At 53.1% G+C, this 17,235-nt stretch overlaps 1 protein-coding gene across 1 annotated transcript in view; it reads right to left on the bottom strand.

Annotated features, from left to right (window-relative positions):
* The window catches only part of FAM83F (family with sequence similarity 83 member F), a 28,938-nt gene extending 15,622 nt beyond the window's left edge, over positions 1–13,316 (bottom strand). Inside the window, exon 1 of the mRNA XM_068561862.1 lies at positions 12,825–13,316. Within this exon, the coding sequence (XP_068417963.1) occupies positions 12,825–13,316 (492 nt within the window). The remainder of the gene's footprint in view (positions 1–12,824) is intronic.
* Between the last annotated feature and the right edge of the window lie 3,919 nt (positions 13,317–17,235).

Here is a 17,235-nt window from a genome sequence, read left to right as displayed (position 1 = left end):
CCTAGCTTTGTTGTTAACTCTTTTATTTCATTAATGACTAGACATTTCGGTGGAAGGACAAAAAAAAAGAATGCTGAGCAAGATTCCCGGTTAGATCATCCTGCTGGAAGGCAGAGTTGAAGTTCTTCCTCAAGGGCATAGAGAAGGGAAAAGAAGTGGCCACCTTTTGGGACTGCTGCCTGAGCGCCGGTCCCCGGGCTGGTCTGCCTCTGTTCCACCCGCCCGAGGTCTTGAAGGAGCACCCAGCCCATTATTGAGGACAGTACTTTACCAAGGGGTAAAAGTCCACGCCAAGAACATTAGACCAGGAAGCAGAGCTGCCACCAGCATGTACAGCCAGCGCCTCTGTGCAGATTATGAAAGGGTACCCGTCCTCCCTGTGATGGAATGCAAGCCAGTAAGTGGAGCATAGGCTGCAAGTCAGCCCTACAAAGCCCCTGGGCCAGGCTCCAGTGCAGGCACAGGCTGCATCTCTGCACTCGGCCCCTGCACTGAAGGACGTTCCAGATGGGCAGCACCTCAGAGCTGGGAGGAAACGTATCAGCTAGAGCCCAGCCCCAAGGTTAAGTTACCCAGCTGGGTCTTGGCAGAGGCGGGACTAAAGCCCAGGCTTCCGATCCCAGTCCAGAGCTGTCACCCCCAGATGATGTGGTCATGGAAGGCTCTGGGGACATCTACTCTGGCTAGGACCTGAGGTCACTTCTGGACACACAAAACCAGGATGCCTCCATAGAGCCAGACGATACCACCCTCTCCCTCACTGGTTTCCCCAGCTCTGCTGACGTGGAGCCCAGGCACTGGGGTGGGCATGGCTGCTGCTGACAAAGACCCCCGTCCCGCTCAGCGCCGCGGTGGGGAAAAGGCAAGAGGCCCCAGGCCAGGCATGCTCCATGCAGGTATGCGCTGGTGATGGTCACTTTTTCCTGGGGAGGGAGGGCGGGGAGCCCACATGGGCAGCTCCAGTCCCCACTTGACCACTGATTACCCATGTGAGCCTGGGGCCTGACTTTTACCTCCCATGCCTGCCCTGCCTGCCTCCCAGGGCCGTTGGGGGTTTCAGATGAGATCATGTCCACGAAATCCCATGAAAAAGCTGTGCGGTTTTGAGGGGCTATCACCAAACCAGGTGAATGGTGCCAAATGCCCACACCTCCAGCCCTAAGGTGCCTTGGGGTAGGAAGGGCAGCACCTGGGCAAACTGGTCAGCTGCTGCCTCCCAGAAGGTCCATCTGTCTGGCAGCCAAGGGGAGTCAGTTCTGGGCAGGCCAGCCAGCACCCGGCTCACACATCCCCAGCTGTGGATCGCCTTCTCTGATTTCCCCAGCGAGCGATCTAGGTCTCCAGGGCAGTGGCTGTCAAACTCGAGCCTGTAGAGGATCAGCCGGGGCGGGGCGGGGCGGGGCGGGGTGTGCCCGCTGAATGTGCATGCTAGGGCCCCATCCTCAGAGAGTCTGACTCAGCGGCCCCTGGAAATGCGTTTTAACAACACCCTCCCCCTCAGGTGATCTGAATGCAGGTGGTGGAAGGATCACACTTTGAGTGACGGCCGTTGTTGGGAAGAGAATCTACCCTCTGGAAGCAGAAAGTCTCACTGGTTGTGGGGCCTTGAGTGAGTACTTTAGTCTCCATTTCCTCATTTTAAAATGGGGAGGTGGTCCCTTCAGGGTTGTTCTGAGTTTTAAATGAGATAATGCAGCGGCACAAGGAACACAGTGCCTGGCCTGCTGTGAGCTGAGGGTCCACGTCGGCACCCCCCTCTCTCCTCTGATGGAACCCAGAACAAAGGGGCCTCACTTCGGAGGCAGCTCCCAGGGAGCCAGCAGCACAGAGCTGCCCACCAGCCCCAGACATCAAGGTGGAGATGTTTTCCTTTGCTTGATACCATGTCCAGCAGGCCCAGCACATGGTGATTAAAGCCCAGGCAACACTACACTTCCAGGAAGGTCAAAACTTGAACCGAGGGGAAGGGCAGCTCGATCAAGGGAAGAGTAAGTAAGTCTGTACAATGCACTGTCCCTCGAGTGATGCTGGGCATCAGTGCCCGCACACCGAGCGTGGAACGCACCGCTAAGAAAACTGCGCCCCTGGGAATTCCCTGGTGGTCCAGTGGTTAGGACTCTGAGCTTTCACTGCCGAGGGCCTGGGTTCAACCCCCGGTTGGGGCCATGAGGCGCGGCCAAAAGAAAAAAAGAAAGAAAGGAAAGAAAACTGCAGCCTGAGTGGAGAGCACCTCCAGGTGGGCTCGGGACCCAACTGGCACGGCTGCCACTGAGCACGGAGAGGTGCTGCTGGAGGATGGACACAACTCATGGCGGAGGTGCCAGTGCTCCCGGCACACCGCAAAGGCTTTCTTTTGTCATCAAGGCTGCAACAGGCCCCATCCAATTTCTGCCCCGGTGGGATGTGAACAACTGGACAAGAAAGCTTTACCTTAAGCTTCCTTCCTATCTGTGCTCCCTGGGGTGAGAGAGGAGAGGAAAGCCCAGGAGAGGAGGCCTGCATGACTGCCCGGGGAACACCCACGGACGCTGCCTGGCCCTGCCCCACCCGCCTTGCAGCCTCCTACCCGTGGACTCCAGAGTCATTTAGCTGAATCCCCAAAGTCCAAGAGCATCCTGCAGTGGGTGAAGCACAGACTTTGGAGTCAGGGGTCCCACAGGGGCGGTGAGACCACGGGTGTTACTTGACCCCTGGGAACTCTCCCTGTAAAGTGAGGCAGCCTCATGGTTCTTGTGAGGATGCAGAGAAACGCAGTGATGCCTGGAGAGCATCTGGCGCTGCGCTTCCTCCCCACAGCGCCTGGCGCACGCCTGGCGCACGGTGCGGGCTCAGCGTCAGCGTGATGGGAGACTAGGGGTCGGTCCCCTGCTCTTGGCAGGTGGAGCCAATAGCCCAACCCTAATCGTGCCGTTTCCCTGCCCAAACCCTCGGCCTGAGTTCAGCCTGGCCAAAGACCCTCCGTGTGCTTCCAACCCACTCCCTCCCTTGACGATAAACTCCTCTGCGTTCTCCAAACACACCCATCAACTCCCACCCTGGTGGCTTAATTCACCCTGTCACCACCTTCTCCCTGTGGTGATGGGAACATCCCTTCCCTGTTGAGGTCCTTACTTCACCCTCCCCCAGGCTGTCCCAGGTTCATTCTCGTCCTGGGTCCCCAGCCCCCAGGGCAGTGTGTGCCCTTCCCAGGAGGCACACCTGCTCAGGCCTGTGTCTCTCTGAGCACATGGTGGGGGGACAGAGACCTGTCATGCCGCCCTGCACTGGGCCCGACACGCAGTAAATGTCTAAACAGAGTACCTCCGCGGTAGGGGGCTTCCCTCGGGGGGCTGAGGAAGCAGTCTGGACCAGAGCCCTGGCCCACCGAGAGGACAGAGCCAAGACCACTGGGGTCTTGTTCTCTGCCTCGAGGCCGGGCTGCCACCAGCCCAGCAGCCGGGCACCTGCGCTTTGTCAGCTGAGGCTTCCCAGCTGTCTGACGCCATGTTACACTGTTTCAGGCTCACTAATTAGACGTCATTAAACACCAGGCTCCCTCCTGCACTGGCAGCCCAGCTCTGCCAGCCAGGCCACTTCCCCTCCCAGACCCCTTGGCCTCTGTGCCAGCTCTGCCCCCGCCTCTGCTGCGCACCACCGGGGCTCACTCCCCGTCCACCTCGGATCCGTACGAGGCACTCCTGACACCCATTCCCCAAACTAGGTGGATGAAGGGGTGATACAGAGGAGCCTCGGGCTGGCTCTCCAGAGAACAGGCTGTACCCCTGTGAGCGAGGTCAACTAATTCAGCCGTGAAGAACCATATGTGATCTGCCAGGCAGTGAGAAGAGCAATTCTTTTTAAGATCCTAGGCCAGCTTTTCCCTGCCCCGCGGCATGCTTCTGGGATGACTTCCCCTGCATTAAGTTGGTGTTAATTAGTGAAAATTATCTAATGCAAGCTCATTTTAACATTAGCTTAAAGCTAAACATAATTAGGAAGATAAATCAGCTGCTAAAAAAAAAAAAACCCAATGAGGATACACAGATGATTTTTAGGATCGGCTGCTGCTCTGGGTTACTGGCCTGGAGCTCTGAGCACCATACAATATGTGGGCAGAGTAAGGCAGGACTCGAGAAGTACCTTCGAGGTATTTCTTGATTGATCAATCAGGGCAAGACAACTGGAGTTGGCAGCTTGCCCGGGAGGTTCTGAGAAGCGGCAAGGAAAACTTGCTGGCCACTGCCAGGGGATGCCGCCTGGGAGGGCTTCGCCAGAGAGGCAAGTGGAGGGTGCGGGGAGCAGGGGAAGGTGGTCAGGAGGCGCTGGGCGATGGGAGTAGTGTGAATCTGTGCACTCCTAGGCCTCCGGCCTTGCACACCCCGGCCCTCTGCCCGCCTTCCCTTCCATACTGGCTGCTTCAGCTGTCAATTCCCAGGAGGCCTCTGCACCCCTGGAGCTCAGTGGGATTCAGACTCAATCTCAAGTTCCCATCCAGCTCCACTATTTACCAGCCCTGTGACCTTACCATCTGTAAAATGGAAAGTTGCTGGATTGTTGTGGAAGTTAAACGAAATAATATATTTTAAAAGGGCTAGCATGGTCTGGTATTTAAGTACTCAACAATTAATAGCTATTGACCCGCTCCCTCCAACCTGTCCTGCAGTTTATTTTCTTTTTCAGCGTCCACATTTTATTCACCTGTATATTTCCGGAATGTGGCACATGTGAAACATGGTGAGTGAATGAGCAGAAGTGGGGAATCTCCAAGCAGTCTGGGAACCCTCCCGGGAGGGGGAGTTAAGAACACTCACAGTTGGTCCTCAAAGACCCACAAAAAGGTAAGAATCCCTGGTCCCTGTCCCTGCCCCCGCCCTCTACTGACTCTGCTAGAAAACAGAACAGAAAGAGCATTTATCTGGAGCCTCCCACATGCCCCACCAGTGCTGTGAGAGGCCCAACAGGGTGACCACCGTACAAGCTGGGCCGGGATGAGTTAACAGATTACTAGAAACTTGGGCCAGAGAGACCACTAATTAGAAGAGCCATAGGCTCTTTTCCTGGGCTAAGATTCTGGGATCATTAGCAAGTCTACAGACTCCACAAATTCACAGAAGGAAAAGAAAACGGGGGAAGGCAGCGGCCCCAGCTAAGCCTGACTAGTCATGGCCCCTGGGGTAGGAGGTGTGGTGGGAGGGAGGGGGAGGGCCAGGGATCACTAGAGTGACTCAGCCTGGGAGGGGGTGTGGTCAGGACAGTGCCAGGAGCAGAGGCAGGCGGTCAGCCAGGACCCAGCCCTGCTCGTTGGTCCTCTGCCCTGCTCCTCTCTCCCCGCAGACTGGAGGCCTGCCCCAGAACAGGCTCTGTCTGCCCTGTACACTGTGAGGAAAGGGAGGCAGATCTGACCACCAGCCAAGGTGAAGCAGTGAGGCAGCATCCTGGGGGTGCACCTGCACAGATGGGGCGGCGTGGGCGTGTGGTTGCCGGCGGGTCTCCCATTAAGGTCTCAGTTTGTCAGTGAGGGCCCACGTCCCAGAGGGCCAGAAAGTGGCCAGCAAGAGGACACTGGTCGGGGAACTAAGATCCCACAAGCCATGTGGCATGGCCAAACCAAAAACGTCCCTGGAAGCTACCTATATCCAGCTTCCTGGTGACACCTGTGCCAGTGCCACCAAGCAGAAAGAATCCTCTCCTCTCCCACCAAAGTAGTCCTGTACTTGTTTGTTTCCAGAGCTAGTTGGTGAGCTTCCCAGAACCTGGCTGGCAACAAATATACTCTGTTTCTGGAATTTCAGATGGAAGCGGTGGCCACAGGGGCAATCCCCAAAATTAACTGCATGTGTAGCAGAAGGACACAAGCCTTGAATTCAGACCTGGGTGGAGTCCCAGTTTGCCTCTTATGAGATCTATGGCCTTGTGCTTTCCCTGAGCCTCTGGGAAAACCTCATTTCCCTTGCAAGGTGCTAAGGATTGAATTAATTAAAGGAAATAACATGCAGAGCACCTATCTTTCAACAATGTTAGCCCCTCTTAATATAAATCCCTTTTATCTGCATCTATTAGTCATCTTTTTCAAAATGCTGTCTCATATAGTCTTGCATTGGAGTCTCAGAGCAATCTTGTGAAAGTAAGCAAGAAGACAAGAATGATCCCCATTTTACAGATGCAGAGATGGAGGCCTAGCAAGGTCAAATGATTTGCCCAAGGTCACCTGGTAGAGGAGGAAAGAGAGAGCAAGAATGAAGACACCCAGGCTCCCGGCTGCCAACTGTGTACTCCTTCCCCTGCAGTGACCTGGCCTCCTGAGACCACTGCCCAGCAAACCTGGCTAAGCTACCATGAGACCAAGAAGTCATGAAGAAGGCACCCCTTTACTGAGGCCCCATCTTCTACTTTTGAACTCCCCGGGAACACCCAGGGACCTAAAGTGTCAGATTTCAGAGGAACCAAGCCTCAGCCTCCCTCTTCTCCAAAGACAGAAACACAGCCTGTCCCCCACCTCAACCCACCCCACCCCCGTGTCCCCATGCCCCAGCGCCTACTTGTGCAAGCTTTAGTCCTTGACGAGTCCTTCCAGACTGCCCTCGGGCTCTTTGAGCTGGCCCTTCCGGGTGACTCTGCAGGGGAACGCCCTCAGGGACCCCTGATTCAGGGACCGGGGAGCCTCCGTGCCTTCCTGTCTCATCTCGGCCTGTGGCAGATCCTAGAGAAGACCCTTGGCTGAGTACTCAGTTACCACAGCCCTGCAGACGAGAGCCACCCTGACAAACGGCCACATCAAATCAAGGCAGCTGAGAAGTGTGGGGGTGGGGGGGGAGGGGAGGGCAGTTGGAGCTGCTCCTCTCACCCAGAGGAGGAAACAGGAAGCGCACCTGCACAGGGCCTCCAACCTGAGGACGAGAAGCAACCCCTGACCGTCCTAACTCTGATCTCCTGGCCGGCAGCCCCGCGTCCCAGGAGGAAGCTCAGCCACACTTCCCTCCCTGCTCCGAGAGGGGAGGGGACAGCGACAGCAGCAGCACCTCTCCAGGACAACTGGTATTTGTACGATACTTTCTTGGTATCCTCTGCTTCCATACAGTTTCTTCCTTATTTTTCAAAACCATCCAGAAATCTAGGTAATGCCCTCCAATTTTGCAGGTCAGGAGTCCCAGGGAGGGAAGTGATTTACCCCAAAGGAACACAGTTTGTAAGTAGCCAGGTCAGGACAGAAATCAAGACCTTTCAATTTCAGAGCCTATTCTCTGTCCTTGACGTGAAGCTGGGTCTCCATTGCCCAGAAACCCCAGCTCCCAGGATCAGTGACTGAGCATAAAAGACAGAGACTCAGAATCCAATAGCCACAGAGCCAAGGGCTTGGCAGGGATGCTGGGACAGGCCGAGGCAAGATCCTGGAAGGACTGTGAAGTGCTCAGTCCCTGGAACTGCAGCTGCATCATTATCCGCCAGCCTCAAGGGGACAAGGACTCTGGAACTGCCCCGCGCCTCGGAAATAACGCCCGTGAGGAATGGTCACTCAGGGAGGGAAGAAGAGTTAGGCAGGGGGGACAGTGTGTTGGACCCACAGGTCACGGGCTGCCCTGAGAGGCCCTTTTCTTGCTCTGCACAGCGAATCAGGCTTTTCAAAGGCAGCTCAGAAGCTCTAGATAAAGCCTCTGACATGGAACGTCAGGAGAACGGGGAAAGGTATCAGGCGAGAATCGGGACCAGCTCTCGAACAAGGCTGCGAGGTGGCTAACGAACGTATCATCAGACTCAGATTTCACAAACCAGTAATATTTAAGTATATATATATGTAAACGCTTTCTTTTGTTTCCTCTCTCTCTCTCTTTTTTCTTTTTGAATCTGCTTCATGTCAATATCCCAGTGCCCAGCATGGTGCCTGGTACAGGCACCTGGTACAGAGAAGGTGCTGCGTGCTATTTGCTGGATGTATCTGAATGAGGGAAGAGCCAATTTGAGGCTAACGGGGGAAGACAGTGGCAAAGGCTGCCACCCGAAAGCTGAGCCTCCTGGTGAAGTGAACTGGAGCCTCTGAGACTTTGCCACATCCCCTGGGCATGTGTACCCAGCTGTTCACCCCCATCTGCTGCCCAGACCTCTAACCAAGGCTGCTAACCGGACCAACCATGTCTCCTGCCCTGGAGCCTTTCCCCAAAGCCCTCTGCACCCCCTCCTCCCAATTTAGAGCATTCTTCTCTCTGCTGCCAGGTGGCTTGTAACAGCGGGGATTGAAGGGGTCCCTCGGTAATGTGCAGTTCAACTGGGGACTCTCCAGACACTTGCTTCCCTAGAGGGATGGAGAGGGGCAGGTGGCCAATAGGAGGCAGTTTCCAATCAATTAAACAAACATCATTGGTTGCCCGTGCCGCTGGGGCCCTACAAAGATGACGGAGAGGTGTAGGAGGGAGTCTCAGCTCTTCCAAAGCTGCTAGTTCCCGAGGATAAAATGGGCTCTCCTAAATCGAGCTGTGTGCCAGGCACACATGTGGCACAAACCAGGAGCCACGTCTGAGAACAAAAAGTCACTTTTGGATTGAAAATTTGATAAACAGCCAAAGAAGGGTTAGCCTCTGAGCCAGACCCTGAAGGAAAGGGACAAACCATTGACAGGCAGAGATGGGGTAGGGCTGGGCCTGCTACCCATGCCCCTCTGTCCCCCACCAACCAGGTGGGCCTGTTCCTCTCACTGCCACAGGAATAAAGAGCAGCAGCTCCCAGTTAATCACAGCTTCCTAGCCCAGCAGCCACCCTCTCCTGGGTTGTGTTTATATCTACACGGGGTCATTGGTAGTTCTGACCAGGGACCTGGGGAAGCTGTGTCCTCTCCTTGTCCTTGGTCTGAAGACAAGTCATTAGACCCTTCTGGACCTCAGGGGCCTCCCCTCTGCCTGACATGGTTTTCGAGGCCCAAAGGAAATGCTGGGGGAGGCACGGTGGTAAGCAGTGAGGAGCTGGGTAGTTGGTACCCTTGAGTGTGGGGCTCAGGAACGCAGGGGCCAAGGATCAATCTTCAAGGTGGGTGGCCAGTAGGTTTTCCTCTGCTCCTGGAGCACAGGCAATACTCTGTAAACCTACCCAGTAGACCCAAAAATGGATGCCGCTGGTCAGAAGGGAGCTGGGGTGCAAAGATGGGTGGATGCTTGGTGCAATCTCACCCTTCTTGCTGCATTCAGACACGCCTGTAGACAGGCCCTCAGCATCAAAGGTCCTTCCCTCACCCGGTTCAGGGGCTGGGTCAGTGCCCCTCCTGCCACGCCCTCTGTTAAGCACCCATCATTCTGTATTAAAATGATGGTTTATTAGACTATTAGGCTATTTAAGAGCAGAGGTGTGTTTTATGTCTGTTTTCTACTGAAGTGCTTAGCACATAGTAAACCTCGAAATATTTGTCCAATGACCAAATGCACTATTCTTCCAAACCGCAGTTATTTGGTCCTCTCACTCTGCCCTTGTAAATGAGAACTGTTTCCTTGTCTACACATGGTCTCGATTTAAGTCCAGTCCCCCCTGCCCCCTCCCTGCAGTTACAGTGGTCATAGCAGCCCAAGCGGCAGCAACCTCCCCTGGTCCTCTCTGCCAGCGTGGGAGAGGCCACGGACTCACTTCTGGGTCCCTGAAGGCACGTTTTCCGCCTGTACTTTAAGCAAAGTACATCATTCAGTGACACTAAAATAAGCAGATCACCTAAGGGGGATTAAAACAACAGGAAAAACCGCCCCCTCCCCACAAGGAACCAGGGCCGAATGTCTGAATGCTGGCTCTCCAGCACAGCCAGGAGGGCGTTCTGCCATTTGCAGAGGCCCAGACAGCAGATAACTTAAGACTGACCAACTCAAAGGCCTCCTCCCATTACACGCGGTCCCACCTCCACCCCTGCTGGGCTGTTTCCCCACTGGCCACCACCCTCTGCCCCTCCTCCCCAACCTCCAATCATATTTTCAAAGTGTCCCCTAGTTAGGCTCCTTTGTCCATAACCCTGAGGCCCAGGTTCAAAACCCCCACTGGTCTGCGCCTGTGGGCAAGTCACAGCCACTCCCCCTGAGGCTTGGTTTCCTGTTTTTCATTCGGGAATAAAAATGACAGCCCCTCACGCACTTATTCTGAGGATTAAAAGAGATAAAATATGAAATTCTGGCACACAGCTGGACGTGTGTACTAGGTCCTTCTGACCCCCCCTCCCCCTTTTCCCCAACAGTCACCTGTGTCTCTGCACATAAACCATCTCGGTCTGTCCCACCCAGCCTCACAGCAGCCAGACTCTCCCTGGAGACAAAGGAAACTCCCTCCAGGGTGTTTCAGGGTGAAAAGGAAGGGGGAAGGATCTAGAGGGTTGCTTGCCAGTTGGACAAGCTGGGGTTGGGGAGGTGGGCAGGTAGTTGTCGGAAGGTGTAGCCTTTAGAGCGGAAGCTAGGGATCTGGGTCTTTCCATAACCAACCATGTGACCTTTGGGCAAGCCCCTTTTCTTCTTTGCACCTCAGTTTCCTCACCAGTGAAACAGGGTCAACCTCTCTGCCCTGTCTACTCACAGGATCTTTGGGAAGAAGGTACTGCACAGATGTGAATGGCAGTGATTAACAGTTGGGGTCCAGAGGGCTTGTGGGTTTTGGGCACAGATGGGGCCAGAAGCTGCTTCTTCCTGAGGGGTGGTCACCTGCTTTGGACCCAGTTTTAGGACCAGGCTCTAAACACCAGGTCCCCCACATACTCAGCTCCCACCACAACAGCTCTTTCCTCCTGCCAGTCAAAGCCACTTGCTGTTTTGAAGCGAAAATCTCTCTCTCCTGAGTCTCTTAAGGAGAAACTGCCCATTCCACTTTCCTTCTCTCTCTCCTTTCAACTCTGCAATTTACGTCCCTTGGGAAATCCTCCAGATTAGGCATATCTAGCCTCAAAAACTGTTTTCCTTCCAGCACATCTCCCAGCATTTGAATTAACTCTTGGAGGGCAAAGGCCACCTTATATCCTCCTATGGCTAGTGCCTGGCACACGGTAGGCACTCAGGAAATAATTACTGGTTTAATATGTATGCATTGGATCGGTTCACAGTTGTTAAAGTTTCTGTTGTTAAATATTTGAAGAGTTAAGAACACTCCACTACATAGGAGATTCCTGACATCCCATATGGGACTAGAAGTTCCAGTGGGCAGGGCCCTGTCTCCACCTTCTTGTAACAGGGGTTCACAACCTGCAGCCCAGGTTGTGACCAGGCTAGTTCCATTCCAGCTCCTTGGTTTAGTCTGTTGCATCATCATCCGACAGCACAGCAGTTAAGAAGAAGGATTTTGGTGTTTGAACCCTGGCTCAGCAAGTGACTTAACTGTTCTGAATCCAAACATAAGGAAAATACCCATCTTACTCCGTAGTTGTGAAAAGCAAAAGAAAAAATGCAGGTAAATCATTAGCACAGTGGCTGGCACATATTAAGAATGCGTAAATCAAGGCTTGTTAGTATTACATCGTGAGCCCTGACCCCTGACCCCAGCTGCACCCTGCTGCACAGTATTGTCACCCACGTCCTTTCTCCTCCTCTGTCCAAACTTGTTTTTCTCTTTTGCAGAATGCAATATACAAAGAACGCTCAGGTAGACAAGCTGGAATTCTTTAGAGAGGGAGGGTGGAAACATGGACAGTGAAAAGTTAACCCTTCCTTCTGGCAGCCAATCTATCCGACTACCTGCATCGCGACTTCCAGGAAGAGGAGGCCCACCACTGGTCTTTCTAGGCTCGTTCAGCCTCCAGGGATAACAGGGCTCCAACCACAGTTACTGAGTTGAATCAGAATGGTGAACCCAAGCCACTCCTGCTGTATATTCTGAACTGGGCACCGAAGGCTGCTGATGTTTCTTAACAAATCTCAATGTAGGGGAACCAGACTTAGCAAATAAAAATACAGAATGTCCCCATTAAATCTGAATTTCAGAGAAACAGTGAATGACTTTTTAGCATCAGTATGTCCCAATGCAATATTTGGGTCATACTGAATAATACTAAATTTTTTCTTGTTGTTTATCTGGAATTCAAATTTAACAGGACATCTTATATTTTATCTGGAAGCCCTACCCAGGTACCCCTACCCAAGGGCACAGAGTAAATCTTCCCCCTGCCCTATGAACTACTGGCCCTACCAGTATTAGAATACCAGCCACTCTGGAAACATCACCTCCTTTCAATCCCCAAGTAGAGTAGACGCCCTAAATGGGAGCTTCTTCTTGACCTGCTGAGTCCAGGGATCTGCCTTGTCAAAGCACCCAGCACAGAGTCAGGTACACAGTAGGTGCTCAAAATACATCCCTTAATTCATCCTAGACTGCTTGAGCTCTAGCACTGGACCCAGAGCCGGAGTGAATGCCAGGGGCCAGGGGCCAGGCCAGCCTTGACTCTGGGAGGCCTCCTAAGAGCAGCGAGGCTTGGGGTGGGAGGCCACACCACACTTCCTGGGGTTGCCTGAGGATCAAATGAGAAAATGGCCAGGGACATGTTTTGTAAATCCCTGGGCAGCACATAGGTTATTATCAAGACCTCTGAGTGGCCCATTTTACCACAGGACTCCATAGCCCACACTCTTCTCTAGGGAGAGAAACCAGACAAGGAAACAGAAGCACAGAGCAGAGGAAAGCCAGCGCCTCTGGACACTGTAATGGTGACGACAAGCAACTGTCCCAGCACCTTGTAATTTGCCAAACACGTTCACATCCATGCTCTCCAGAGGACTCACCAGCCCCACGTCGGAAGGCAGGGTTCTGGGCCCATTTTCCAGAGGGTCGTCAGGGGGGTCAGGCCCAGGCCTTGCCTCGGAGGTGGCGCCTGGTCCGAGGGGACAGGCGTGGGGCGGGGCGGGGCCTACCTTCTGGGCCTCTTGGATCATCTGCCGGACCACCTGCTTCAGGTGGGGCGCCTTCTCCTTCCTAGGGGGGTGAGTGAAGAGGGTGACGCGGCTCACACCGCGGTAGAAGCACGATTCGGTCCAGCCCAGCTCCAGCGGGGGCACCTCGGTGTCGGAGCGGTCGGGCCAGTAGGCCAGGGACTCGCCGGACTCGGCCGCGGCCTGCGTCGGGGTCTCGGCCGCGGCCTTGCTCTTGCCCCGGGCGGCGGCGGCGGCGGCGGCGACTTCTTCGTAGGGGCTCCAGGCGGCGCCGAGGGCCTGACGCTCCTGGCTGGAGAGGAAGTCCCGCAACTGCTCCTCCTTGACCCGTTCGCGGTAGGCCTGCTCGCCGCCGCCCAGCAGCGCCTCGAGCGCGGCCCGCCGCCGCTCGCAGTAGTAGAAGGATGCCTGCGCCGCGGTCACCCTCTCGTTCACGTGCGCCTCGTCCAGGCAGCCGAGCTGGGACTCGGCCATGGCGCCCCGGCCCGGGTCCTACCGCCGCACCTGGAGCCGCCGAGGGGCGGGGCGCCTCACCTGGACGAGAGAGCGGCCAATCGGCGCGGGCGCGGGCGCAGGCGCGGCCGTCGGGCGGGGAGGGGCAGCTGCGCCCTCCGCCCCTGCGGGGCGCGAGCGGCGCAGGCGGCCTCGGCGGCTCGGCTGGGGACGCGAGGACGCTTAGGCCTGCGGGGCCCAGCCCGGGGCGGGAGCCCCGGAGCGGGCCGGAACTTGGAGCCGGGCCGTAGTTAGACACACGTGCGGCCTCTGGCCCGCTTTCGTCTCCTGGCCCCGACCCTTAGGTGGGGGAAAGGTTGGGGACCTAACCCTTCCTGTTGCCGGGCCGGCCAGACACGTCCCAGCGCGTCCATTTTCCCCCGCTGTTAGGGCCCCGAGCACGTGGTCTGGCCAGGGTGCTTCTGGGGTGGCCGATCTGACCACTCCTCGGTTGGGGGTCCGGGGGCCCTCTGCTAGGCCGGATTGTGATGGCCTAGCAGGGGCGGTTGGTGTGCAACAACGAAATGCTAATAAAACCCCAAGCTCCTGGCCCACGTCCACGTGTCCCAGTCTGAGATCAGAGGCCCTTCCAGGGGCTGTCAATCCAACACTTTCACCAGGACAAAAATTTCTTTAAAAAAAAAAAAAAGCCACCCAGATACAGCAAAAGTGTAAGCAGCAACAGTGGAATTTTTTTCCCCCATTTTAATTTGAAGTGGTGTGTGTGTGTGTGTGTGTGTGTGTGTGTTTGGGCAAGATAGGCTGCCAGAGGCCTGATTACTATATTAGTAATCTAAAATATATGTTTGAGCTCAAGGGAGGAAGACACACACACACACACACACACACACACACACACACACATCACCAGCAGCAGCTCTGCTGTTTCCCATTGGATTAAGTACAATCTTCTTAGTCATTAACATATTATTTTGTTCATGCACTGCTGTACAGTTTGATTCTCCACATTCAAAATATTTTCAGATCATAGCAACCAAAGGTTCACATTTCTCTCATTTTATAGCACGGCATCTTAGAGCTGGAAGGAGCTTTAGAAACTAATTCAACCCCCTTATTTTACAGAAGAGGAAAATAAGGCCTAGAAACATGTGGTTTGCCCAGGTCTCCCTGTAAAGGAGAGGCAACACAGGGGACTATTAAGTTCTCTGTGTCTGGGAGATCTTTGCCCTGCACCACAGGCACCTTTGCCCTTTCTACTTCTCTTGTGAAATGACAGAAGGTTACTGGGGACATGGTTTTAACCCTGGGGACTTAGAAGAGATCACCTAATATTTCTGGGTCTTCCTTTGACGGCCTGGAAAAATGAGGGTTAGAGTTTCAAATATCTGCAACTTTTGTGACAGTAGTCAATTCTGGCGTTCTGTGTCAGGTCAGGGATGGGGAGCAGAGACGTGTCCATCATCTCACTTGTGTCCTCTGCTATTCCTGGGAATTGGAAGGCCTCACTGCTAGTAACACTCTAAGTATAGACAAATTTCATCTTTAGATGGGAGAGCATTTAGTTTGTTTTCCGATGCCTTGAGGCCCTATAAGATGCCAAACTCTATGCCCTGGGTATACAGAGGAGCTCAGAGCAGTGGGAGGAATAGAAAAACAAACACACAGGAGAATAACACAGGTGTGATGAAAATGCTTTTAATAAACTCAATCAGCAATGCATCGGGAGTAAACATTTACTCAATGCCTACTATGTGCCTGGCACGCAGTATGTACTTAGTACGATTTCTTTAAAAAAGAATGTATTAGGGCCAAGAAAAGGGTAGGTGCAAGGAGCTGTGGGGACTTTGAGGGAAAAAGAAATTAATCTGACTAGTGGGATGTAAATAAGAAGGTCTTCACCTAGCAGGAAGGGATCTTAAGTGGAGCCTAAAAGGAGGAGAAGTCAAGGGGGAGAGAGGGAGTGAAGACATTCCAGGCAGAGGAAGTTGGGATTGGGTGCGGTCAGAGCATCATGCTGGCATAAGGCACACGTGGGTTCAGCTCAAGATACGCAACCCTCAGAGCCTTAAGTATCCTCATCTACAAAATGGGATAACAATGCTGACCACCCCCCGACCCTGTGACCTCCCAGATTGTTGTAGGGATTAAATAAGATCACATATTTGATTTAATTAGCAGTTGTGTCTGACTGATGGAAAGCAGTTTACAACAGTACTTCTAAAACTTTACTGTGCCCAGTAGTCACCTGGGGGGATCTTGCTAAAATGCAGATTCTGATTCAGTTGGTCTGAGGTGAGGCCCAAGAGTCTGCATTTCTAGAAAGCTCCCAGGTAATGTTCGTAGTGCTGGTCCATAGACCAATTGGCATAGCAAGGATTTCAGAAGCCAGTGAATAAGAGGGTGAACTTTCATGTCAGAGAGTCCTGGAATGGAATCCCACTTTCTTGGTGTAAGCTGTGTGTCCCTGGGGAAGTTACTTCTCCTTTCTGAGCCTTGGCCACATCATTAGTGACATATGGGTAATAATAAGTCCTACCTAATAGAGCTGTGTGAGAAGGGAAACAAATTAATGGATATACACCACTTAGTGGAGTGTCTGGCACAGCGTGGTAGCCTGTGAAGAGTAGTTAGTGTTAAAGTGTGGGAAGATGGGACTGGAAAGAGAGGGACCTGGAGTCCAAACTGTGGGGACCTTGATTTTATTTTATTTTTTGGCTGCACCACACGGCATGTGGGATCTTAGTTCACTGACCAGGAATTGAACCCCAGCGCCCTGCGGTGGAAGTGCAGCGTCTTAACCACTGGACCACCAGGGAAGTCCCTGGGGACCTTGACTTTAAATCTTATTCCGTAGCTAGGGGAGGCATTGAAGGTTATTAAGAGACTGATATGGTCATAAAAAAAATAGCAGCAATTACTATGTGCCAGGCACTGTGCAAAATATGTATCTTTCAAATAAATTCATATAATCCTGTTAGAAAAATTATTATTATCCTCATTTTACAAGTGAGAAAACTGAAACACAGAGAGGTTCAGTAGCTCACTCTAGGTCACCCAGCTGCTAAGTAGAAGAGCCAGGATTCAAACTCAGACCACCTGACTCCAGGGCTTGCCTGCCTGCCCATCTTGCTATACTGCCTCGGTTGAGAATGCTGGAAAGGGACATTAGAAAGAAAAAGAATTCCCCTTGTTTAATAATTTATCCATTCAACAAACATTTGCTGAATGTTTGTTGAATGGATAAATTCAACAAATGAGTGGTCAGAAACCACTCATTCGTTTACCAAATCCTTATTGAGTTGTAACAATCACAAGGCCCTGCCCTAGGTGCTGAGGGTACAGCTCTGAACAAAACCAAGTTCTTGCCCATGTGGAGCTTACATTGAAGTGAATGACTGAGATAAGGATTTTGCTCTCAAAGACACAAATATTATGTGACACAAGTTAGAATAGGACAGAAGGTTAGAATCAGAGTAGACTATTTTAGTAACAGTTCGCAGTGGAAAAGAGCTTTCCTAGATCTAACTGCTATGAAACACACAGTGATCTTTTCGTGATAGTTCCCTTTACATACCAATGACTTATTTATTCAGCCAACTTTTTTGAGCAGTTGACGTGTACTAGATAACATGCTTGCCACTGAGAATAAAAAAGAGGAATCAGACGTGATCGTTAACTGCTCTGGTGGCTCCCTTGGTTTAGCTGGGAGTCAGATACCCACAGCCTTCTTTACAAGGCAGGGTGACGAGTCACACAGTGGCATTCACAGAGAAGTTATAGGCTATGGAGGCACTGTTACGTACAGTTATCTAATTTGGTCCCCCCAATCTTTGGAAGTAGGCTGTGAAAGGGACTACCGTAAGGTGCTGCAGATGAACACGTTGAGGCCCTGGGAGGTGAGACAGCCTCTTCAAGGTTATCAGCCAACAAGTGGAGGTGC

Source organism: Eschrichtius robustus, chromosome 13, assembly GCF_028021215.1.
Source record: "Eschrichtius robustus isolate mEscRob2 chromosome 13, mEscRob2.pri, whole genome shotgun sequence".
Lineage (NCBI taxonomy): Eukaryota > Metazoa > Chordata > Mammalia > Artiodactyla > Eschrichtiidae > Eschrichtius > Eschrichtius robustus.
This window is presented reverse-complemented; position numbering and strand designations above follow the sequence as displayed.